General features: G+C 44.7%; 1 protein-coding gene across 2 annotated transcripts in view; it reads left to right on the forward strand.

The window, feature by feature from the left end:
* The window catches only part of TM2D3 (TM2 domain containing 3), a 45,197-nt gene that overhangs the window by 8,928 nt on the left and 9,242 nt on the right, over positions 1-27,027 (forward strand). Inside the window, exons 2-4 of one of the 2 annotated variants that reach the window (XM_030188600.1) lie at positions 1,364-1,459; positions 8,984-9,158; positions 10,766-10,940. In XM_030188600.1, the coding sequence (XP_030044460.1) occupies positions 1,364-1,459; positions 8,984-9,158; positions 10,766-10,940 (446 nt within the window). The remainder of the gene's footprint in view (positions 1-1,363; positions 1,460-8,983; positions 9,159-10,765; positions 10,941-27,027) is intronic. The other variant, XM_030188595.1, reaches the window with a different exon arrangement.

Consider the following 27,027-nt stretch of genomic DNA (forward strand, 5'->3'; position numbering starts at 1 on the left):
TGCAAGCGACGTGACCACATCACACCATTTTTGCAAAAACTTCATTGGTTACCAGTACAATACAGGGCTAAATTTAAAACTCTGTCTGATCTTCAAGGCCCTGAAAGGAAATGGCCCCTGAGTATCTAAAGACTAGGATGATCCTCCTCCCACCACCAAGGACACTGAGGTCCTCCCACTGCCAAGGACACTAAGGTCCTCCCAAGGACTTTCACTAACTACACCCTCTCCAAAAGACATTACACGATGTGATACCCGCAAGCGAGCCTCTGGAATAGACCCACACTCTGGAATGCATTGCCTGAAAGACTCTGCTTAACACAAGACTATCTCTACTTCAGGAAGTAGGTGAAAGCTTGGCTCTTCAACCAAGCCTTTAATGGAAGAAGTAACTAACTTGTTAGTCTCACACACACAAGGAGTGACTTGGGCTGCACATACTGCAGCGGGAATTGTTTATCTACTCCTCCATGTGCAACTTTCTTGAAATTAGTCACCTTACTTTCTAATTCTTCCTACTTTCTTACCCATCTATATGTTACAACTTTGCCTTACCCTTCATTACCAATTATAATGTTCTATTACGTATTGTGTTGACATTGCTAGTATACTATGCCATACTTCGTATTGTTTTTGAACGTTTTTACTTCTGTAATTGCCTATTGCTCATGTTTGATTTATTCTTACTGTACACCGCCTTGAGTGAACTCCTTCAAAAAGGCAGTAAATAAATCCTAATAAATAAAATATTAAAATGGTCAGTGGTCTTTAATAAAAGATCTCAATATGTATACTTCAGAAGAAAGGTGATGGAGAGGAGATATGATAGAGATATTTAAATACCTCCATGACATAAATGCACAGGAAGCAAGTCACAGTTGGAAAGAAGCTCTGGAATGAGGGGGTGTAAGATGAAGGTGATAGGGGATAGACTCAGGAATAATCTAAGGAAATACTTCTTTGTCATGGCCTCCCAGTGGAAGTGATAGACAAAGACTCTCTGATTTAAAAAAAAAAAAAAACATGGGAAAAGTGCAGAGGGAATAGTAGATAGTATGGATGGGTAAAGTGGATAGGCCATATGGTCTTTATCTGTTTTTCTATAGTTAAATTATGATTTGGATTAGACCACCTCTGCTTCAGGTCACCATCTTATGAATCTTGAGCGGTTCACTTTGTGCCCTATAATTTCATAGTAACATATGTAACTTTGTAGGTCTATGTGCTTTGAAAATAATCCTCTAAAATGTTTTACACAGCTTTGAATGCCAGTTACAAATTTAATAGACTCTTTTAACATTTTGAGAACATTTGTGTTTTGGCGCTATGCTGGTGAATCTGCAACTTTTTTTTTTTCTTCTAGGGTCTTTGAGCATAGAACACGCGCAGCTGAGGTCACCTTTATCAAAAGGTCAGGTGACTTCTTCAGATTCTTGGAACACAAGTCCTGGAGTAACAGGTACAGGATGATCAAAACTATAAAACTGAGTGGCTGCTGGTTCTAAGGTGTAAGAGGTGTTAAAGGAGAATTCTATATAGAGCTAGTCATAGATCCTTGATGAAGTCTTACTGATAAGTGCTAAGTTAGTCTATACAGCTGGTTAGATTGGGTGGATCCCACAGAGTATTGTTTACCAACCCTCTCCCAAAGGAGATTGGTTAAACATGACCATAGTGAACAGAGGCCCCTTTATAGTTGCATTCAGGGGTTTGGATGTCTAGTTCTGTTACTTGCGCTCAAGGGCAGATTAACGCTCTTGGATTAGTGGGTCTCAATTATGCTCCCTCCCTGTTCTGTGGAGCCATGCCCTGTTTCAATGAGCACTCTACCAAGATGCCTTCATTGTTTGTCTCTTCATCCAAACTCAATACCCCCCCCCCCCCCCCACTTTAGTTTACCTACACTGAAGTAGCTTTGCAGGAGCAGGCTAATGGTTAGAAACAGTGGGCTGAGAATTGGGGAAGTCAGGATTTAAATACTGCTGCTCCCATTTAGTCTCCTTTTGACTTTGTTTCAATCATTTTTATTAAGTGAACATAATCAGCTGTAACATTTCACATTACATAAGCAAGTTCCTTAACAGCAATTGGCATATCTTCACATTTTGTATTTTTATTGATATTAGTATTTCCCCCCCCCCCTAAACTACTCCCCCTCCCCTCCCTGTTCCCTACTCCTTTTAACTTTAAGCAAGTCCCGTTTTTCATCCTCCACCTCAGGTGCTACCTTGGAAGGTAATTTCCAAAAGTGTTTCTGTACATATGGCAGTGTTCTATGTGAACAAAATAAGTCTCTCATAAATTTGTCCTGATATATACTTGTAAAGTTAAGTCCATAGAGCTTTTGTGATCGTAAGTTTATCTGTTTGTAAATGGTAGATTTTTGCATGGTCCAGAGTAAATGTGGGCTCAGAAGCTTTCTAGGGTAATTTTCAAAGCAGAAGTAGGCTTATTTCATCTTGGAAATCACTGGAACCTACACAGGAAGAAGCATGTGCTTATATATGTGCCTGCCGAGTTATAAAATAGCTCTAGTGCATAGATCTGTCAATTATACCCAAATTTGTAACATACTTTGAGCTTAGATTTGAAAAGGTGAGAGTTGAAATTCTAATTCAAATGTTTAGACACTGTTTCCTGCATAATAGCAAGAAGGACCACTCTGGCCTATGAGAGCATGAATTTAGTTCTAGCATTCGCTTACAACCTACTTCCACACTGAGGACTATTGTTTGTGGCTTCCCTGGGCTACTTTGGAGAAATAGATGGAGCAGAGGACGGGACCAATGTCTGTCTGGAAGGAGAGGGTGAAGGCATCAAGGGGAACATGGATTTAGGGAGCCTAGGAGGAATTGGAATCACACAGAGTGCAAGAAGGGAGTAGGACAGATATACTGCTAGTTTCAGATAGATTAAAGGCAGTTATATGGATGATTTAAAGTTCTGTCAGCCACTGATCTCCCTTGATTAAAACTGGGATCAGAGCAAGTTTTCCCACCCCCAACCAGAAGTTTGCCATTCACGTGGGAATCGGGTCGACCCTGCCTGTGGTCAAACATTTTTGTTGTAAGAATGAAGCAAAGCTGCTGCGTGAGGGAGAGCCCAGTTAATTGAGCAGATCAAATAATGCAACTGTTTAGAGCTGAGTCATGTTGTATTTGTTGACCTGGAGCCTAGAGGAGAAGGCAAAATGGAGCCTGCTATCATGCCACTGAGACGGAATGGTATGATTTAGTTGCAGTCTTCTGCAAAACAGAAGAAGCATGGGAGAGAAGTAATAATGGGGAGCTTCATTCTCTTTTATCACTAACTCTGACCCACCAGCAGCACCTATTGACTTGTATTACCTATACTGATGTATATTATATTCATATGGTTTTTAACTTTTTTGAGTCAAACTTCCTTTCTCTGAGGACAAGCAGGCTTCTATCTTCTCACAAGTGGGTGATGCCAATCTGTGTCGCCTGGTCTGGCATTTTGCCAAAGCTAAAAATAGCTTTGTGGAGCACAAGCTGCACGCTCCACTGCTCATGCGCGAGTGTCTTCCCGCCTATCTCGTGAACACAGTCTCCTCTTTTTTCCGCGTAAGGAGAAGGTGCACTTTTTTTGTCCTCTTCTCACTCTACGGTTCTTGAGAGCTATTAAGTGCCTTCCAGCTATTTTTTCTCGTTTTTCTTGTGGCTCTTTTATTTGGGCCTTTTTCAAACCCGTCCTTTATTTTCATTAGTTTTATTTTGCCTGGGTTTTTCTTATTTTTCCGTCATCGGGCCATTTTTAGGCCCCAACTTCAGTCGGGTTTTTCCCTTTCTTTTTTCTGTTCCTTGCCCCTTCTTTAGGCACCATCAAGTCGTTTAGAGTTGTTTAATTTAGCTGACAAGGTTTTCCCGTCCATGTCCACGAAGACTCCCTGTGGCTTCAAGCGCTGTACCTGGTGCACTTGGGAAAATACACCCATTCTTGGCATCTGCAGTGTCTTAGGTCTGACCATAGCCCTGCAAACTGTGTTCTGTCTTTGCATGAAGAAAAGGGCCCAGGTTTCCCGAGAGTCTCAACGAGAGAGAGGTTTTGGCGCCAAGTCTGGTTCCTTGACATCGAGCATTGTACCAGGAGCGTCGGTAAGCATGGCTGCTTCGAGACCCTTAGACACTGGGAGCAGTGAGGTGTCGTGTGGGTCTCTACCTGTCTCGAAGCCTCCTGCTGTGCAGGCCACCCCGGGGCCGTCCATCGTCGGACCTGACCCCAAGGTGATGTAAGGATTCATCGTCGTCCTTGACACCAAGAAGCCTTGGCCAGGGGCACATGACACTTGTGATGTGGCATCCAGGATCTCTGCTCAAAGTATTGCAATAGCAATGCGCAGACTCTCATGGATACGTTTTTTTTTTTTTTTTACTTGGAACACAGTTCAGCAGTGGTTGGAGGATGCCTCTTGCTGGGGCGATAACCTTTTTGGAGAGAAGGTTGAGGAGGTCACTGACCAAATCAAGAAGCATACTGATACTATATCTTATCTCTCCTGCCGCCTTCTGCATCTACCTCCTCAGCTAGGAGGGTTTTTGGCAATCCAGGGAATGGTCCCTACTTGTACTCTAGACGTAGATACACTCCTTCGGCTCGCCAGCCTACTCAGGCTCAGCCCTGGTGCGCTCGTTCACATCAACAGTGTGCACCTAAGGCCCCTGCTGCTCCCCAGGCAAAGCAAGGGATGAGCTTTTGACTAGCTCCAGCAGAGCATAGCCGCAGTACAAGTGTCTGTCCCGGATGGCTTGCCTGTTGGGGGGGGGGGGGGGGAGCTAAAAATCTTTTCACCAAAGGTGGTCTCTTATAACCTCCTGATATCACCTTTCAGGAAATCTAGCCTGCCCCAATCTGACTGCCCCTACTTGACTGACTGTACACTTGTCCTTTAGATTGTAAGCTCTTTGAGCAGGGACTGTCTTTCTATGTTAAATTGTACAGCGCTGCGTAACCCTAGTAGCTCTTTAGAAATGTCAAGTAGTAGTAGTTATAACCTCTGACCAGTGGATTCTTCAAATAGTCCATCTCGGATGTGCCCTCAGTTGGTATCAAAAACCTCCAAATTGCCCACCAAGAGCTCATTCATTCAGCTCTCGGCACAGGCAAGTACTTGCAGAGGAACTCTCCGCCCTTCTAAAGGCCCATGCGGTCAAACCCTTTCCACCAGGGGAATATGTGCAGGGATTAAATTCCAGGTACATCTGTGTAGAAGGGGGGGGGGGGTGCGTCCCATCCTAGATCTAAGGGCCCTGAACACATTTCTAGTCTGAGAAAAGTTCAGGATGGTTTCCCTGGACAACCTTCTCCCATTGACTCAGAAAAATAATTGACTATGCTCTCTGGACTTAAAAGGATACATATACTTGTATCCCAGCCCACTGGAAGTATCTTCGATTTTGGCTGGGAAAACATCACTTTCAGTATCGCATGTTTCCTTTTCGCCTCACATCTCCCAGAGTCTTCACCAAGTGTGTAGCAGTAGTTGCAGCATTGCTACGCAGACTGGGAGTCCATGTGTTCCTGTATCTCAACGATTGGCTGGTGAAAGCACCTCAGAGGACTCTTCAGGTGCTAGAGCTACTAGGGTTTGTTTTAAACTACCCCAAGTCCTATTTACACCCTGTCCAGTGATTGGCGCTCATAGGAGTCCTGCTGAACACGCAGAGGGTTCAAGCCTACCTCCTGGAGACGAGAGCTGGTATTCTTGTCTCGCTGGCATCCAATGTTCGTGCCTGTCGTCACAGCTCGGCAGATATTGAGATTGCTGGACCACATGGCTTCCACAGTTTACGTTACACCCATGACACATCTTGAGATCAGCTGAATGGACCCTGGCTTCTTGGTGGTTTCAAGCCATGGGAAGTCTATAAGAAGTCATTCACGTGTCCCCAGAGCTTGTACGCTCTCTTCAGTGGTGGACAATTCGATCCAATTTGACTCTGGGACTCCATTCCAAATTCCTCAGGCACAAAAAGTGCCAACAATAAATGCATCTCTCCTGGGATGGAGAGCTCATTTAGATGGGCTTTACACTCAAGGAGCTTGGTCCTCCCAGGAAACGAATCTTCAGATCAACATCCTGGAGCTTCGTGCAATCTGGAACATTCTAAAGGCTTAGATCGGCTATCTCATCAAATTATTCTCATTCGAAACAGGTTGCAATGTATTACACCAACAAGCGGTGGGGGGGGGGGGGCACTGGATCACGCCCTCTGTGTCAGGAGGCCATCCGGATGTGGCATTGGGCTCGCCAACACGGCATGTTACTTCGAGCCACTTATCTGGCGGGAGCAAACAATACCCTGGCCAACAGGCTGAGCAGGATAATGCAACCGCATAAGTGGTCTCTCAATATAGGCATAGCTTGCAAGATCTTCTGAGCATGGGGCACCCACTTGGTAGATCTTTTTGCCACTCAGATCAACCACATGGTCCCTCAGTTCTGTTCCAGGCTTCAGGCCCATGGCAGACTAGCGTCAGATGCCACCTTCTCAGTTGGGGGACAGGTCTTCTGTATGCGTATCCTCCGATACCGCGAGTAGGAAAAACTTTGTTGAAACTCAAGCAAGACCGCGGAACCATGATTCTGATCGCACCGTACTGGCCCCAGCAGATATGGTTCCCTCTTCTTCTGGAATTATCCTCTGAAAACCGTGGAGATTAGTGTTTTCCGACCCTTATCACACAGAATGAGAAGTTGCTTCTACATCTCAACCTTCAGTCTCTGGCTCTCACAGCTTGGATGTTGAAAGCCTAGAATTCGTTTCCTTGGGTCTTTCAGAGGGTGTCTCCTGGTTTTTGCTGGCTTCCAGGAAAGATCCCCTTACTTGCCTACACAGACCCAGCTTTAATATCTTTTACACTTGGTCTAAAGGCCATCTCCGTAAGGGTTCACTTTAATGCAGTATAGAAGGTAAGCCCATCTCTGCACAACCTGTAGTTCGCTTCATGAGAGGTTTGTTTTTGTCAAGCCTCCACCACTGTCATAGGATCTCAACATTGTTCTCACCCAGCTGATGAAAGCTCCTTTTGACTCAATGAATTCCTTCCATCTAAAGTACTTGACCTGGAAAGTCGTTTTCTTGGTGGCTGTTACTTCAGCTCGTAGGTTCAGTGAGCTTTAGGCCCTATTAGTGGATGCACTTTATACTAAGTTTCATCACAACAGAGTAGTCCTCCACACGCACCCTATGTTCCTGCTGAAGGTGGTGTCTGAGTTCCATCTGAACCAGTCTGTTGTCTTGCCAACATTCTTTCCCTGACCTCATGCCCATCCTGGCGAAAGCAGCTTGCACACCTTGCATAGCAAGAGAGGATTAGCCTACTACATGGATTGGACAAGGCCCCACAGACAGTCCAGCCAACTTCTTGTTTCTTTTGATCCCAGCAGGATGGGGTTCACCATCGGGGAAACACACCATTTCAATTTGACTGGCAGATTGCATTTCCTTCACTTAAGCCCAGGCTGGGCTGGCCTTGGAGGGTTATGTCACAGCTCGTAATGTTGGAGCCATGGCTGTGTCGGTGGCCCACTTGAGGTCAGCCTTCATTGAAGAAATTTGCAAGGCTGCGACATGGTCTTCAGTCCACACATTCATATTACACTACTGCCTTGAGCAGGATACCCGACGCGATGTTTTGTTTGGGTAGTCAGTGTTGCAGAATCTGTTTGAGGTCTAGAATCCAACTCCACCCTTCTATGCCCATTTTATTCTTTTCCAGGCTGCAACCTCATTGAGATTTGTATATAGTTTCAGGTTAATTTGTGTTATGTCCTCACCGTTGTGAGGACCAGTTGACCAATGTTCGTTGTTTTGGGTGAGCCTGGATGCTAGGGATTCCCCACTTGTGAGAAGATAGAAGAAGCCTGCTTGTCCTCGGAGAACGCGAAGATACTTAACCTGTAGCAGGTATTTTCTGAGGACAACAGGCTTCATATTCTCACAGTCCCTCCCATTGGAGTTGTTTCCTTGGTTATTTTTACTTTATTTTTTGCTTTTGTATTAAACTGAGGAGACCGCATGCGCGGTAGAGCACGGCTCATACTCCACAAAGCTCTATTTTTAGCTTTGGCAAAATGCCGGACCAGGCAACACAGATCGGTGTAATCCACTTGTGAGAATATGAAGCCTGCTGTCCTCGGAAAATACCTGCTACAGGTAAGTATCAAACTTTACGTGTTATATAAGGTCAACAGTTGATCATGGATTAAAATTCAGAGATGTCCAAGGAGCTACACTTTTTTAAAATCTGAGGGCCTGATTGAAAAGTAATTATCTGAATAATAGCAGCTGTGCTGTCCATGGATATTCAGTGCCACTGTTTGTGTAGTGCTGCTGAATATCTTTACAGATGGGGGGCAATGTGTGGTCGGAGTGAGGGCAGAGCAGGTTGCCAGGATTGCAGTGATATTTGGATTGTGAACTGAATATCTATCTGGATAAAGTTAGGACAGCAAAAAAAAAGCTGATACAGGGCTGAAGGTCACTGCTGTCTAGATAGTGGTGGAGCAAATCACTCTACCTAGATGTTCAGCACCATGTACTGGCTGAAGAGTGGTGGTTGGCATTTTTAAAAATGCTTTCTTGAGTTTGTGGAGGTCTAGAAACTGCATTTATGAATACAGGTTTGTTTTTAATTGACCCAAGTTGAAAATGCTACCCTCTCACACTGAACAAGTAGTCAAACTAAAAAAACAACAAAAAATTGGTGTTTATAAGAGATCTTTGTTAAACATTAAGGCTGAATAAGCATTTGGCTGAAACACTGGTTTTTGGGGTTGTTGTTGTTTTAATTGAGCCATAACTATAAAATATGTGTGTGTTGCTGTGTTTATTTCCTAAACAGAACTATTCTCACTAGTGGGAGGAAAGAAATTCTGTAGGAAACAAAATAGTCTAAATCAGAACCTGCCCTTTTTATATTGTACACAGACTACAAGTTAAAAAAAATTGTTTTCTCAAAGCCCGTTAACTTCCACAGAAAGCACAAAGGCTCCATCTTACATCCCAAACTGTCCCAGTGGTGGACTGTGTGATCGACTGCCTCCAGAATGTGTGATGTGCAGTGAAAACTATTCGTGTATTTATGGGAAACCAACATTTCTTGAGTGCAGAGTCAGAGAACACATTCATTGTGTTGTAAGTATGCAAAAGTCCCCCCCCCCCCCCCCCCCCCCCCCCCCCAACTGGCTATTTTACTTTAGATTCTAGAGTGTTTTGCATTTGATTTAGTAATAGCAAGATGTTCCTTGATACTGCCTCCTTACCACTATTACTCTGATTACTGATGGAGCATTCATCTTTACCTTCTCAAAATGTACAATAACTTTTTTTTTTTTTCTGCAAGTCACTAGGAAGCAGTGTGTTTAGTTTGGAGTTTTTCAGTGCTCCAGTGTGATGTTTTAACTAACATTTTGCCAACACAGCATCAGCTTGGGGACCTGGCTGGATATGACTCCACACAGGGGCAGTGGAACCAACCATAAGTCAAGAAGGTTTAGGGGACTTTGTACTAAGGTGCGCTGAAAAATGTCTGGCGGTAGTGTAGGCGTTGGTTTTGGGCGCGCGCAGAATCATTTTTCGGCGCATCCATTTTGAGTATGAGACTTTACTGCCAGCCATTGACCTAGCGGTAAAGTCTCATGCAGTAACGAGGCAGTAATGATCTACGTGTGCCAAAATGCCACTTGACACTCGTCCGATATGTGTGGCAGAAAATAAAAATGTATTTTTTGGCTGCATGGCAAAAATGAAATTACCACAAGAGCCACGCAGTATCCATGTGGTAACTTAATTTTGGTTCGCGTTCACGCGTAGACGGTTACACGGCTTAGTAAAAGGGCCCCTTAGTGATCTGTTATGTTTTGTTGTCTTGGATACTGATGTAATAACCTGTTACATTTTGTGAGTTAGTGGGTGTTTTGTGTTTAACTGTAGGATGCAGATGAGTTCCTAGGTCACATATATATTTCATGTGACTTGGGTGGAGAGGGGCTTGTGTCCAGGCAGGCAGTCCAGGACTACTGGGGAGTGAGGGGTATATTTTTAATATCTAACCCCTTCCAAGTATTTAGGTCACTAAGAACTTGCACTGCCATACAAACCATTACTTCATTATGCGATATCTTCTTTTTGTCTAAAAACAAAACAGGTCCATAGACATTTTCGCAACATTCTGCATTTAATGAGCTGCTTTGCATGCTGCTGCATCATAGCAGTTCATTATTGGGGACTCTAAATGAGTTTTCACATGTAGTGGACTGTGTGCATAGAGGGCAGCCAAAATCAAAACACCACCCTCCCCAAGCCTACCTTAAAACACCAATCTCCAGTCACTCTTACCCATGCTGGCTCTACATTCAAAATGGCTGCCGTGTCATCCAGAGATGGTGGTTTGTTTGTTTTTTTTGTTACTCAATTCTGGAACTCATTGATGGAGCAAGTGTAAAAGCAGTTAATGTAGTTGGGTTTAAAAAAAGGTATTGACGAATTCTTGGAAAAAAAGTCCATAAGACTTTGTTAAAGTAGACCTGGGGAAAACCATTGCTTATCCTGAAGGCAAGAAAACATTGAATTTTGCTACTTTTTGGGACTCTGCTAGGTACTTGTGATCTGGACTGGCTCACTATTGGAAACAGGACACTGGGCTACATGGATCCTTGATCTGGCCCAATAGGGCAACTGTTATGTTCTTATGCTACTTTGATTGCATTCTAACACAGTAAAACTGCTGTTCATGTAAACAGGATAAGGAAAATCACAAGCAAGAAAGCTTTACAATAAATACGACTTGCCAATTTTGCTGGCAGCTTCCTCCATCTGAATATGAATGCAGCAGTTCAACAAATTGCACCACAGTCTCCTGCCCCCGGCAGCGCTACAAGGCTAGCTGTAAAGTACGTGATCACATTCATTGTCTAGGTAAGTTACTGTTTCAAGGAGCTAGTTTGGCTTAAAAGGTGTTTTCCTCCCCCCCCCCCCCCCCCCCCACCCACCCAATGTAGTCACACTTGTTCTTTTGGTGTATATGTCTGAGACATGTTGCATCTACTTTCTGTTCTCATTCTTCATATCTCATCACCTCCTGCTAGTGCAAGGAGGAAAACATGTTTCCACAGAACCTCAGCAGTTAGTGGATTTTAAAGCTGCTGGCCATGGGCTGAATTGGATGTGGATATTTATTGCTGGGTGCTTGGTAGAACACCTCTCATTCTCCCACCACCCAAAGGCCCTCCCCGGGCTTACTTTTAAACCTCCTGGTAGGCTAGTGGGTCTTCAGGGAAGAGTGATCCCCAGTCGCTTTTCCGCCATTGGTTCTACAGCCAAAATGGTTGCAGCGACTTCCCATGGCAGCCTCGTGAGACTGCTGTGGGAGGTCCCAGCAGCCATTTTGGAATTGGAAGCAGCATAAGCAGGACCAACTGGAGATTGCTCCTGCTTATGCTGCTTCCAGTCCCAAAATGGCTACTGGGACCTCCCACAGCAGTCTTGGCAGCCATTTCTTGGCTGCAGAACCGGTGGGGGTAAGAGCGACTGGGGATTGCTCTTGCCCTGAAGACCCACTAGACAACCAGGAGGTTTAAAGTAGGGCCTCTGTGTGGGTGTGAAGTTGCTGTTTCAGTTGAAACCAAGAATCCTGGTTTCAGTTGGCCTCTAGTTCTTGATGGACCTGGAAGTTATGCAGATGCTGGATGATATTCAGGTCTGGTACCCCCATACCTAACCAGACAGTTCTAGCTGCCCAATTAAGTATGTGAGCACCAGCACTTGATATGGTCAGAGCCCTGCATATCTTCCAGCTGTGGCCTGATTCTACCCCTGGACTGATCCAGTACTTAGCAGATACTGCTGCAGTAGTCAGAGGGAATATGGCACTGCCAATTAAATGCTACTGAATATCTACTCCCTTGATTTTGCTGTTAGTGCATATGCCTCTTTTCTCAGCTTGTGAGAATATGGTCTTTCCAGGAGAATTTCAACTGGGCAGATTTTGGTAGGTCAATTTGATCTTTCTCCCATCAATTATTTTGTACTATAAGTAACAGTTTAATTGGGTTTATTAGAATAATTTCAGTACAGTGGTGTGCAAAGTCTGGGATAAGTAGCTCTGAATGCTGTTTTGAAGTTTTAATATGCCACTTTTTTCACTAACTGTAGAGTAGAAGTGGAAGCAGATCCTGCAGCCAAAAATCAGACATTCAGTTATATAATTCTGACATAGAAATGCTGAGTTGATAGCCAATCACATACTGCTTACATGGATGGAACTGTTAATGGCTTGAGAACATTTGGACATAACATCTGATTAGCATGCATTGCTAGTGTGTGCAGAAATGTTTTTGAGCAAAAAATCTAATATGTATGAAGTCAATGTGTTAACCCTTTTCAAAATTGTTTTTTATTAAAAAAAAAGTACTGAATAGCGGGCAAAAAAGCCACACTAAAAATATTTACCTTGTGCATATCCCTGTTTTGGCCAAACTAAAAATATTTACCCTGTTAATATCCCTGATTTGTTCCACATGGGTTCCCTGAAGATTAGCAGTAACCAGCTAAGTCATAAATCTTTCCTAGGAATGCCCCTGGAGCCATCCTTTTTGCCATGTTAAAAATAAGGGAGTAGGGCAAACTTCATAGCCAGATGCACAAAACCTATCCTATGAGTTAGCAACCTGGTTTTTACACTGGTTCTAGCCGAAATGTTTCTCTGAGCTCTTTTCCTGTCACAGTAGCAGCTAACAAAAATTGTATGGAAAGCTATTATATTGAGCTAATTACTATACAAATGTGCATGCAAAGCAATACACAGCCATTTTTCTGAGCAATGCACAGAAGCAGCTCCTACCTTTACCATGGAAAATGTAACAGGTGGTCATTTGCTGCTGGTACTGGCTAGAATGACAACTGAAACAGTGGAGGGAAGAATCAGGAGATCGGACCTAAGCAGCAGTGTATAATTTGCAGTTCCAAGAGCAGGCTCGCTTTGCATTTTAGTTTTTGACCTGAGTGTTTTTCTCTCTGGGTCAAATAGGCTCATTCCCAAGGCTCATAAAGGTGCCTTCCCCTTCTCACTAGCTATCGCTTTAAAGGTAACCGAGAAATCTGTGGCCATCACACTTCAGACTTTTTCTGTTAAATTGCTCTTGATGCATCCCTGCACTGCCTGTAGCAGTACTACAAATCATGCCCCCTCCCCCAGACATGGTGGGGAGGGGGAAGGGAGCATTCATGTTTTAGTCATTACATAGGGCTATGCAGCACTGACGAGTTGGGTATTGAATGTAATTTTCTACCACTGTGGTGTGGAATCTGTTTTGTAGGCTCAGTGAGACTCCATTGGTGGGGAGCGGGTGGCCATCACCTCCACCCTGGTGCCCTTCCCACCCATTGCTGCCATCTACACGCTGCCTCCCGTATCCCAAAAAATTCCTGGCGCTTGTGCTATCGGGGGAAAAAACAAAACAAAAAAAAAGGCTACCTCTACTGCTTATGCACAGCTTGTCTGAATGTATGAAAGCCATCTGTGGCATACGCAGAGCAGCTGCGCTTAATGATTGGCTGCTCTGCGTATGTTCAGCTGACCGACTGGCTTCCCCCTGTCTCATGCAAATGAACCTGTTCGCAAAAGCAGCAAGCCTATCTTTCAGGTGTTGCTATGGGTGGGACTCACCAGTTGGTATTTAAACGTTGTACAGGCTCTATACACTGGTCCACAGGCCCAGTTATTAGTAAATGGTGGTGAATCCCTAGGGTTTGAGATGCGAGGTACTTGTCAAGGCTGCCCTTTATCACTTCTACTATTTGACCTTTCCCTGGAGCCACTGATATGAGCGCTGAATGACTCAAGCTATGGCAGGATTTCAGATCCACGGACAGTCAAGGCATTGGTTTACACAGATGACATTTTGGTAGTGCTCACCGCCACAAACCTCAGTGCCCCCCCATGCTTGCTATGCGTCAACAATTTGTTTCTCTTTCAGGGTTCACATTTAATTATGATAAATCTAAAGTATTTGCACTAGACTCAACAATACGACAGGGCTGGCAGGGTGATTTTTTTTTTTCCATTTATTTGGGAGGATACAGCACTTAGGTATTTGGGGTTCTTTTACCTGCTGATCTTTCTACCTTGTACAGAATCAACACACCACTATTAGAAGAAACTAGACAAAAGCTCACTCTTTGGCAGGTCTATCCACTTTCCATGTGGGGTCAGATTTACCTCTTTAAGTATAAACGGTTTTTATTGATGGACAAACTTCATTTCAAACATAGTAAATGCTTACAGTGTATACCTTACCAATATTTCTATAACAGCAACGTATCTTACAGCGTGTCTATCCCATCGCTTTTTTAACATTTACCCCTCCCCCCCCTCCCCCCCCCCCCAAAAAAAAAGAAAATGAAACATTACTGTCTGGATTGAAGCTTCATACATCCTACTGACACTCTTGTACAACCTTGTCCAGTCCTTATTCACTTACACGAGGGGCTCATAACTTCATTATATCGGTCCTAGTCTATTAAGTATAGCACTTCTGGCTCTATGGGATATATTTTGCAAATAATGAGTCCAAACATTAAGAAATTTCTTTGTTTTCCTCAAATTATCATATGCGTCCCTTGCCTCCCACAGCATTAGCTCATGTAGCTTATTCCTCCATAGCCAAACAGAGGGTGGCTCTGCCTGCATCCAGTGTCTCAGTATGCATTTTTTGCCCACTGCAAATGCTTTACATAAAAATCCCTCCAAGTTTTTATCCGATATCCCATATGCATTATTTTTGTTCAAGAGTACTCCTCTCCAAGAGGGGTGCACCTTTTGCCCCAATACTTGTTCTAGGTATTCCTGTATCGCTTTCCAAAATGTTTTTATTTTATCGCACCTCCAAAATGCATGCAAAAATGTGTTCCCCTCTCTATGGCATTTAAGGCATTGGGGATCAGAGCTCCATCCCGCCCTTACAGCCTGGGATTGTGTTATATAGCCTCGATGAATGACCCTGAATTGACTCTCTTGTAATTCTGCCCCCCCCCCCACATGCCCAGGTATGCCTTTGATTAGTTTCGCAAAATTTATTCCCTTCAACTCATATCCCAAGTCCTTGCTCCATGTGTCTTTAAGCTTCTCATATGTTCTGGGAGGTCCGAGTGGGACTAGAGCCTTATGTAAGCTCGATATTGATACCTGTCCATGTGCATCCCCTTCCAGGAATTCACGTATCTTCTGACCCAATTTTGTGCCCAGGGCTGCCTGATCTAAACTATGCCAGTAATGATGCAATTGTCTGTATGTATAATAGTCCTTCTGGGCCAATACCTGTCTCTGTTGCAGGTTCTGAAAGCTATGCAGGTTTCCCTCTTCATTCATTAAGTGTTCAAATAAAGTGATGCCCATTTCCGACCATCTAGCCATTATCCCTTTCTCTAACCCGGGGGGGAAGTCCCTATTCCCCTGTATTGGAAGTTGATCACTAACATTAGGGTCTTGTCTCCAGCTGTGCATGAGGAACTGCCAGACACGTCGCAATGGTTGCAACAGTATACTTCTTCTACAGGTAGTTGGCAAATTCTTTGTTTTTGCCTGCAGAAGAAAATTCAAATGCCAGGGGTCAAATAGCGCTCGCTCCCAGTTCGTCGGTGTGTGTTGATGTGTATTAAGTGTTCAATCCCTGATATGTCTCAAAAGGCACGCCTGATTATATCGCTTAATATAGGGGAAACCTAGCCCACCCTGAGCCCATCCATCATATAAGTATTCAAATCGCATTTTAGACTTCTTCCCCCCCCACACAAATTGCCGACACATCCTATTTAATTTCCGTAAATCTTTACCTAATATATGTATTGGCAACACCTGCATGATATAGAGCCATCTCGGGAATATGATCATTTTGAAGAGATTTATTCTGCCTATTAGTGATAAAGGCAAGTGGTTCCATCTCTCCAGAACACTTTTGGTATCCTGTAACAACTTGTCAACATTTATCCTATACAGAGTGGTAGTATCCATAGTTAATCGCACCCCTAGATAGCGAAAGGATTCCTCTGCCCATCTCAATGGAAGCTGTCTGTGCCACTCTCCCACTCGGGCCTCCTTCCTGCATAAGGCTTCTGATTTTTCCAGGTTTAGCTTAAAGCCAGAGAAATCCCCATACTGTGCCATACATTCTAATAGCGCCTTCAGTGATGTTTCAGGAGAAGTCACATGTGCCAACAAATCATCAGCGAAAGCCGCTATTTTAAAACTTTTTGTACCCACCCTGACTCCCTGCACGTCAGGGTTACATTGGATATCTCTAAGCAGTGGGTCTAGCGTTAACACAAACAATAAGGGTGACAGGGGGCAACCCTGCCTGGTCCCCCTATGGATAGGGAATGAAGGGGATAGAATTCCATTGACCCACACCTGAGCCTGTGGGAGGTAATATAATGCTCTAATTGCATCCTGGAATGATCCTCTTATGCCATACGCGTCTAGCGTGCCAAATAAAAAATCCCAGACCACCCTGTCGAACGCCTTTTCGGCGTCAAAACTGACTAATATTGATGGTGTGGCCTTTGTAGATACCTCCTCCAATGTTACCAATATCTTCCTTACATTTTTAGTGATGGTTCTGCCCTGTACAAATCCTACCTGCGAGTCCTCTATAACATCTGGTAGTATTCGGGACAGGCAGTTTGCCAGGACTTTTGCAAACAATTTTGCTTCAAAGTTTAATAACGAAATAGGTCTGTATGATTCAGGTTTTTGTACATCCCTCCCTGGTTTTGGAAGAACTATAATCTGCGCCGTTCGTAATGACATGGGCATTCGTTGCTCTTGCACTATCGTGTTAAACATTGCAGTAAGGGGTTCTACTACTTCCTCCTTCATCAATTTATATAATTCTCCCCTATATCCATCAGGGCCTGGGGCCTTTCCTAGGGGTGCTTGCTGTATTGCCCATGATACCTCCTCAACAGACATGGGAGCATTCAGCATGGTTAGGCTCTGTGCATCTATCTGCAGAAGATCTTGCCCCGCTAGATAGATCTCACTGTCCATTGGGGGCGGGTCAGGTGAAGCATAAAGCTTCTGATAATATTTTTGCATGATACGATTTATACAATCATCCTTATTTTCTAATACCCCTCTTGAAGAGTATAACGCGTTTATTTTGTAATTTCCTTGTCTTGGGTTTGCCATCCTGGCCATCATCCTACCACTTTTATTTGCAAATTTGTATAATTGATACCTATAATACATATGATTCTTTTGTGTTTTATCATGTATTCTCTCATTAGTGTTTGCTGCATTTCTAGAAGCTTAGCTTTCAGCAGAATATTATGGTGGTGTCCATACTCGCGTCTCAATCGGGTAATATCTTTTTCCAACCTTTGCATGTCCCTCTCCCATGTCTTTTTCTGGTGGCTTGTATACGCAATAATCTCACCTCTTAATACCGCCTTTGCTGTGTCCCAGTATAATATGGGAGTTGTCCTATGCTCCTGATTAGTGTCTTGAAACTGTCTATATTTGGCTAGTATAAATTCCCGAAATTTCCTATCTTTATATAGCCTTGTAGGGAACTTCCATTGGTATGGACTAGATTTACTCTCTGTGGGTTCCCACAAGGCCATTACCATTGCGTGGTCTGATATTTTTATGGGTCCTATTTCCGCCTTGCGGATTTTCGTAAATAGTGGACGGGAGATTAAAAATGTAGTCAATCCTCGACATGGTGGCATGCGCCCGGGACGGTGAGTGTAATCTCGTTCCAACGGATGTAGTGTTCTCCACACATCCACCAGGTCAAGAACCCCACTCAGTAGTCCAATTCCTCTAGATTCTGCTCCCGCTCCCCTCCTTTTGTCCCCCTGTGACCTGTCTAGTTTGGGGTCTCCCACTTCGTTGAAGTCTCCTCCTAACAACAGTGGAACTCCTTCCAGACCTGTTAGGTGATGCAGAAGCTTTTTATAAAATGTTTTGTTGTAAGTGTTTGGAGCATATACATTGCACAAAACCATTGGTTGACGCTCTATTGTCAGGTGTGCCAACACATATCTTCCTTCCTTATCTGCTATGATCTTATGTGTAGTAATATGGATCCCTTTCTTGATTAGTATTATTACCCCTGCTTTTTTCCCCAGTGCTGGTGAATCATAATATGATCCTACCCACCATCGACATAATTTCTCATGTTCTTTAGCTGTTAAGTGTGTTTCCTGAAGCATTGCTATTGATACCTGTTGCTTATGGAGTGCGTGAAGGATCTTCTGCCGTTTAATCGGCGATGAGATGCCTCCCACGTTCCATGTCACAACCTTAAGGACCATCACATATCCTCAAGCGTCTTTTTAAATACCTGGTGAATATCTCTCTTTGTGCAGGAGGGGCACCCCAGCCTGTGTCCCCCCCACCTCTGATACTGTGAATTTTCACTAGAGTGCCCTCCTCGTGAAGCTCTTTGTGTGTTTCTTATGTTGCCCTTTTCCCTTGTTGCCCTGAAGCTCCTATTCTCCTCTATACCCTCCCTCCCCCCCCCCCCCCCCCCTCCCCTGCCCCTCCCCCATCTCCCGTCTTCCCCCCTTCCCCCAATCTGAACAGCACCGAGTGTGCTGTCTGCCTCCGTGCTTCCGATCAGGGACCCCACTCTTACTTTTTGCATATGTTGCATATTGCTTCCCCCCCCTTAAAGTTCACAACCCCCCTTAGATAACATCAAATAACAGTATCAAGTCCAACATTAGCAACCACACAATTATAGTTACAGATCTTCTGTCTCTCGCTGCTCCCTGTCGTTCAGCAGTGTCACTCCCACTGGTGAGCCTCGGATTCATTACTCATGTGTCTCTTGATGCTTCCGAGCTGTCTCTCTCTAAGCGGTCCACCAGTGCTTGAGCGGCCTCTACCGTGTCACAGATTCTCACTGTCCCATTATGCTGAATCCTGAGTTTAGCCGGATACAATAAACTGAATTTTATCCGCATTTTGTGTAGCCGTCCACAAATGGGCGAAAATTGCTTACGTTGGAGGGACACTTTAGTGGAATAGTCTTGAAAGCATAGTATCTTTTGTCCCTCCACCTCCAGCGTTCCTCCTTTCCGAAGAGTTGCTAGGATCTCCATCTTATGTTGATAATTAAGCAGTCTCAGTATGACCACACGTGGGCGGGTATTTGCCTCCTTCCTCGGCCCCAAACGATGCGCCCGTTCTATCTTCAGTTGCCCCACCGTGCTCTGATTTGGCAATAACTTAGTGAGCCTGGGTTCCAGAAAATCTCTCAGATCTGCATCTGGTACTGATTCGGGTATACCTATCAGTCTGAGGTTGTTTCGACGTGAGCGGTTCTCCAAATCATCCACTTTCTCTTCTAAGATTGATACTGTTTTTTGGAGGTGTTCAATGGATTTAGAAGTTTCCTGTGAGGCGTCTTCTACGTCTCCTAGTCGCTGTTGGACCTCCTGAAGTTCGTTAGTAAATGTAGTAAACCTTTGGTCCATGCCATCAAGCTTATCAATTATTTGCTGTAACTTGTGGCTCATGGTTTCCTCCACCGCCATTGTTACCTCTGCTACTATTTCTGAGGCCCAAACCGAGCTCACTGGTGGCGATGGAGGCGGGTTTTTCTCCGTCATTTTTGGTCCTCCGCTCTTGGTTTTGTCCTTCTCCAGCTCTTTTTTTGTACTTCTGGTCGCCATACAAAATGTTTTTGGAGGGTAAGCGCAGCGTAATCTGTCTGCAGAGTTAATGGCGTCGTCCCTTTCTTTGCCAGCTACTTTGGAGAGTCACGCGGCTTACTGCTGTAATAGCTTAAACATTGGCCCAAGCCCAGACTGCCAATTTTTCTGGCTATTGTGCAGGTTTTTTTTATTTTCTTAAATTCTTTCTGAGTTTTTTTACACTTCCACCTGCCTCATGGCCGCCATTCGGGGGCTGTGCTCGATGTTTCCTCCGTGCCTCGCCATACAAAAGTTTTTGTTTTTTTTTTTTTGGGATAAACGCAACTTGATCTGTCTGCAGAATTTGGTGATGTCTACCCCTTTTCTTTTCCGGTTGCTTTGAGGAATCTCGAGATTTACTGTTTTACTAGCTGAAACAGTGGCCCAAATCCAGACTGCCGATTTGCTGGCTATTGTACCGGTTTGTAGAGCTGCCTGCGACTCCTTTTATTTATATTTTTATATTCCCACCTGCTTCGTGGCCGCCATTCGGGGGCTGTGCTCGATGTTTCCTCCGTGCCTCACGGCTCGCCTTCCCTCTCTCCCTCCGTTCCGCCGTTGATATCGCCGAGCCCTTTTGCTTACTCTTATGCCTTGTAAGAAGAAGGCTTCTCAGCCTGCGGATTTCGGCGCTCTTTTCTCGGCGCGATTCCTCACATGGGCGGGTTTCCGCCGTCGATCTGTTCTCGCCTTTTTTTCTCCCCCCCGAATCGGGGTTTACGGGTCTCAATCGCGCTAGTGCACCTTCCGGAGGAGAGGGGAGGCTAAACCGCCGACTCTGGAAGCTATTTCATCGCGTTTTGGTGGGGTCCCCGATCGTTGCTAGCTGGAGCTCACTGTGCGGCGGCCATCTTGGCCAGCAGCTCCACCGGAAGTCCCAGATTTACCTCTTTAATTTATTTATTTATTTATTTATGTTAATTTATATACCGTATCTTATTGCATCTGCAAAACAGAACGGTTTACATATATATAAAAAAATTGGTATATACAAATAAACAGACATAGGAATTCCATTCATGACAGGAAAGCACAGCAATCAAGATAAACTACATAATAAATCAATACAAGTTAAAAATCTAATATCCAGTTAAGCTATCCCATTTTTCTTTGTCTTTTTGACCTTATCTCATTATGCTAAGTTCTGTTCTACGTAGCTTATAAAGAGAGAGGTTTTCAGAAGTTTTCGGTAATGGAGATAAGATTTCTCTAATCTGATCTCCTTTGGAAGGCTATTCCAAAGGGAGGGTGACAGGTAGAAAAAAGCCGATCTCCGTGTAGATTCCCATCTAGCCTTAGTAAGAGGGGGAAATGACTAACCTGTTATCTGTTAGGGATCTGAGAGTTCGCATAGCGGTGTAGGGGATTGTTAAATTCGACAAGTAGCTAGGGTTTAATGTGTGAAAGGCTTTGTGTGTCAGGACAAGAGCCTTAAACTTTATTCTTGCTTCGACCGGGAGCCAGCCCCTATATGGCTTTACCTATTTCAGCAGTTACCCTTATATTTAAGGGTCAGGAAAGAACGAATTATTTAAAAAAGTTTTTACAATGTGATTTATGGAAAGGTTGTCACTGGCATTAATACAAACCCCTAAAAGCCACAGTGGGATTGTCACGGTCTCAGGCTCTCGGACACTGGCACCACGTGAGCCCTTGGACCACTGCCGACAAGCGGCAGCAGTAGGCAAGACCCTCAACCAGGACTGGGTAAACAAGCAAGGCAGGAGAAGCTGTAGACAGGCAAAGCTGGAACAACCGAACTGGAACCACAGGACTGGAACTACAGCAGCAGGCAGGGAAAAAGCAGGACAGAGCAACGGGTCTTCACCTGCGCTTGACCACCATTCCCCAGGGGTTGAGCCCCCAGGTGCATGCGGCCGGCAGGACTTACTGGACCTAGCTTGCAGACAGATTAGTCCAACAGGATACTAAACAAGCTTGACTAACACAGGGTTCGGGACTACTGAGGATACAGGATTCTCAGACAAGGAATAGGATACAGAACAAGCTTGACAGAAACAGGGTTAGGGTTCAAAACAGGAGTGCCCACAGGCACCCAGACAAGAACAAGGCATACCGGTAAAACACAAGACAAGGCAGAAGTGCTCCTATCAGCACCAAACACTAACCTGGACCTTTGGCGTTTGCAAAGGCAAAGCAGAAAGTTTCCAAGTGGCTAATAAGCCCATCAGCAGCTGAGGCTCAGCTACAGCAATCTCAAGGCAGCTAAGGGTAAGGCTAGCTGCCAAACTTCTAAGCAAGACAGGAGGGCTAAAATACCTGGACCGGACTGAAAAGAGAGTCTGGAAAGTCTGTGGCAGCCACTGGTTGTGGCCACTAGTGGGCGAGAGGAGCACAAACCAAGGAAAAGTCACAATCGTGACAGGGATGGGTCTCCTGAACCTAAGATATCTGACAGTGGCCTGTGGCATACATCATGCCAGTTGGTTTAGAGGTATGCAGGAGTTTTCCATTACCTCTATAGAGATAGCCCCATTCCTGGTGTACACTTAGCCATATTTTGCATACATCAAGTAAGTTACCTTCTAATGTTTGCAAGAGTTAACCCATGCTCAAAATTTTAAGGGAGGTGTGGTGGATATGCAAGAGATGTCATTTGTCATCTAAAGTAACTCCATACATCCCTTTGTAATAACCCTGCCCCCCCCCCCCCCCCCCCCCCCCCCCCCCCGGGATAGGGTAAAAGTGTGTTTGTCCAATGGGCTATGAATGGACTTAAATACTTGATTCAAGCCATAACTGAGGAGCAGTGGCGTAGCCAGACAGGCAGTTTAGGACGGGCCTGAGATCATAGTGGGTGGGCCAAAAATGTCATCACTGCCCCTCCCCCAACTAAAGCAAAACCCTAACTGTGCGTTAACTGTGTAGATGCCCATAATATTCCTATGGGCGTCTACATGGTTAAACATTAGCTTGCCTTTAAAATACCTTCAAAAATATGGTTATCTAGTTTCCTATTTAGCTTCCCAGGATTGAGGGTTCCAACTGATGACTCCTTAATTGGGAAGTATCTATGTAAATATATATTTTTACACAGAGATACAAAAACTAAACTTAAATAAAGCTTTACTTTAGGAATGTATACAATAAAAAAAAAAAACGTTTTCAAACTTCTACACACAAAAAAAAAAACATATAGCTGGTGATTGATCTCAGTTCCATAGGTAGTGGATTCCAACTTTTTGCAATCTGGTATGAAAGTGAATAGTAAACATTAGCTTCCCAGAGCTGTGAGCCATCTTGTATAAAGTTACAGGCTCTGTATCTCTGTTCTGGATAAAACTATATTCACTGCACGATCACTATATAAATATGAATAATTAATAATCTTTTCGATTTTTTTTTTTTTTATGAAATTTCCTTAAATATATATTCTTAAATATGTTCTTACATATGTTCTTAAATATGTGTGTTTTTTTACATCCTATGTATCACCTTTTGTACAAACTTCTACATACATTCTCTCATTCATTCCTACATTATAACGTGCACAAATTAAATAAAGTGCAAAATTTATATATATATATATATATATATAGTTCAGACCTGAGGATTAACAAACCCTTCTATATAATAAGTAATACATTGGGTTTTTTTTAACAAAGATGCAACCCTGTAAATGCAGCAACGTTGTTGTTGTATTGTAATTTATACCATAAATACAACAACGTACTTGTATTTCTGCTCCTAACCACAGTCCCAGTAACAGTCTCATAAATTTCAGTCTCTTCAACTACTGTTGCTTTAAAACTTTCGCTCGTAGGGATGTGTTAGTTCCAGCTTTTCAGTTCCCACTTTTGCCTCAGGTCCTGTATGCAATTAACCTTTTAACCACTCCGCATCTTCCACCTCTCCTAAACACAGTTGATCTTTTATCACTTTTAATCCTTCAGCTGACTTCGCTGCCGATTCCCATTGAAAACTGTGGGTTCGGCAGATCCACTGCTGTTGTTCTTAAAACCCCTGGATAAAAGAGGCACATCCCGCCATACAGTAACAGGGCAGGATTAAGGCATAGGCAAACTAGTCACTGCCTAGGGTCCAAATGTTTAGGAGAAGCACTCTCAAGTGTGCTAGTGCACAGGCTTCTAAGAATAGATTTCGGCTTTGGAAAGTCAGTTGCTATCAGAAGGAATGTGGGGGGGGGGGGGGGGAAGAGTGGGAGATCAGGGCTAAGACTAATCAAAGAAGTCTGTCTATTCTCCCACCCCTGTGCAATATCTTCTGCTCAGCAGGAGAACAGTACTTCTTACCTACTGCTTCCTCCTCTGCTAGATTTCATCTGTAACGGAGCAAGAACAGAGGGAATCAACAGCACAAGGTCAGAAAACGCAACAAGGAAAGTGAAGTCAGCCAAAGAACGAAATGCAGTCAATTGATCCCAAAGTGTGAGCTGATTTTGTTTTTCTATGTGAATTGCAGCTCACTCATGCTTTGGACCAAATTCGAGAAAGCAGTACAAACAGTGCTTTAGACCTGTCCCTGCCTGGAAGCCCTTCTCTCTCCATCAACTTCCCGCCTACACGGAACAGGAAGTTGAAGGAGAAAGAAACAGGCTTGTGGGGGCAGGTCTAAAGCAGCGTGTGTACTGCTTTCCCGCTGACGCTATCGGGGGATTGGAAGGCTCGGGGGGCGATACCTGGTGCTGCTCTCAAAGTCCAAAATGCATTCTTCTTTCTGTCGGCAGTGGCTGTGGGGCTATGTGCACTGATTGGAGGAGCAGGGAAAACTGGGCGGGCCTAAGCTCACATTGGGTGGGCCTGGGCCCACCCAGGCCCACCCGTAGCTACGCCCCTGCTGAGGAGGGGAAGCTTCAATCATTTGAATCTCTCCAACTCACAGGTTACCTCCAGCTCATTACTTTGCCTACTTACAACTTCGGCATTATGTTTCTTCTCTAACCTGGAATGATCTAACTGAAGATGTGGCAGGCACATTTTCAGAGGCTTACACTCTGGGTTCACAACAATCTGTACCTTTAAACGACCACCGTCAGTATTTGAAAGACACCACTCCTGATCTGGACTGTCATCTCTTGGCAACCCATTGGTCTCAGAATCTTCAGTGAGCGATAACAGCAGAACATTGTCAACGTTACATCCAGCAACTCCACTCTCAACGATTGTCAATGCAACAGAGAGAAATGCTTTATAAATTCATGCTACGACTCAATTTCTCACCACTCCAGGTGTACATGGCAACCCTAGTACATGGTGCCAATTGTGTTAAACGTGGAGTCCCTTCAGCTACACTTGGCCATATGTTTTGGTCTTGCCCTGTAATAAGCAATTTTTGGAAATAGGTTCTATGGGCAATGGATACTTCCTCAGCGACCCTCCAGACCGGTCAAGACGCGTGGGTTATGTCCTCCTACCAGCAGAGGGAGACTGAGAAAACACTAAGCTTTTGAAGCCTGTATATATAACCTGTGCAGAACCTCCACAAGCCAGTATTTTCTCAGTCTCAGCAGAGGTAGCAGTTGACAGCCTGTGCAGTCTCCAATAGTCTGGTGAGGTAGTTTGTCATTGGGTCGTAGGATTTTTTCCTTCCAAACTTTATTCTGTTGCAGTACCCTGTACGTGTGTGTAAAAAAAAAAAAAAAAGTGCTTTGGGGCCCTGGATCCGGTGGGGCCCAGTTTTTCCCCCTGGGGTGTTACACCTATGTTTGGGTCCCTCCCCCTGTGCTGCTCTCTATTTCTGTTTGCTTGGCAGCTTTGTGCCTCGGCTGCTTTCTCAGTATTGTAGCCTTGAGTGCCTTACAATTTCCAGATGCCAGAATTAGAGTACTGTGCCTTTAAGGTCAGTTATTCTATTTCATTTTGCTTGCCAGCTTTGTGCCTCGGCTGCTTTCTCAGTATTGTAGCCTTGAGTGCCTTACAATTTCCAGATGCCAGAATTAGAGTACTGTGCCTTTAAGGTCAGTTATTCTATTTCGTTTTGCTTGGCAGATTTGTGCCTCGGCTGCTTTCTCAGTATTGTAGCCTTGAGTGCCTTACAATTTCCAGCTGCCAGAGTTGGAGTACTGTGCCTTTAAGGGCATTTATTTCTTTATTTTCAGCGGACCGAACGGGGGTTTAGATTCCTTGCTGGAACGAGGGAGCAGCGCTTTCTTCAGTGCTTTTGCAGTGTGAGTGAGTTTTTGGTTTGGCGCGTTTGCGGAACAGCTTTTCCCATCCCTCGTGGTTTATGGTGGCCCAGCTCCTCCGATGTCGCGCGTGCTCGTGGCGAGGGGTAGAGGCACCGGGCGCTCAGTGTAGCTTTGCGGTGCACCTATAAAAGTGGCTGTGGCTCCCCCCGACTTGACCGCGGATGGATCGATGGTGTCAGGAGTCTCCGGGTCAGCGGGAACAGTTTTGGCGGGAACAGCCGCCATCTTGAGTCCGACGCGGCCCGTGGAGCCATTTGTTTTTGGGCCTGCGGCCTCCGTTTTTGGCACAAAAGGGCCTAATGACGGTCCAGGAATGGTGGGCTTTCCTCCAGATTTTGTCTGGACGCGGTATCAGGCCTGGAGATCGGGACCCCCCTCCCCAATTGGAAGAGGGGGCTGTTTTCGGCTTGGCTGAGAGACCACGGTTAGAGTGGTCAGAGGACAGGCAATGTTTTTCTCCTGTAGCTGCAGAAGCTGCGCTTAGTGATCTGGGGGAGTCAGATGGAATTGACGGCTCTCAGGAGCAGGATTGTTGGATTCCTGGAGAGGATCCTTCAGTAGTGCGGATTTTCCATAAAGATGAGCTGTCAGAACTCATAGATCAGGTGTCGTCCACCCTTCAGTTTGGTCCTGAGGTGGCTTTGGGGGAAACTGTCCAGGATTCGTTGGTGAAGGGCATTCAGCGTCAGGCGTGATCCTTCCCTATGAACAAGGATCTCCGGGAGATGATTTGTCAGGAATGGGATTTGCCGTGTAAGGTGGCAAAAGCAATGGCGAGGCTTTATCCCCTCCCTCAGGACGATAGGGATTCCTTTAAGGCTCCCATGGTAGATGCAGTAGTGACGGCTATTCCGGTTGATGGAGGAACGGCCCTCCGTGATCCTCAGGATAGGAGGTTGGGATCTTTTCTCAAGCGTAGTTTTGTTTTGTCGGCTCTAGCCCTGCAGGCCTTGGTTTGTGGGGGTCTGGTAGCTCGGGCATGTTTTCGTTGGGCCGAGAAGCTCCTGGATGATTCGGTAGATGTTGGTTCATCCTTTTTGTCTGAGGCTTTTATGATTTGTTGCGTACTTCAGACAAAAAATATGGCTATGGTTGTGGGTCTCTGCCACTTAAGGGAGCTATGCTCTTTGGAGA

The sequence above is a fragment of the Microcaecilia unicolor genome, chromosome 1 (assembly GCF_901765095.1).
Source record: "Microcaecilia unicolor chromosome 1, aMicUni1.1, whole genome shotgun sequence".
Taxonomy (NCBI): domain Eukaryota; kingdom Metazoa; phylum Chordata; class Amphibia; order Gymnophiona; family Siphonopidae; genus Microcaecilia; species Microcaecilia unicolor.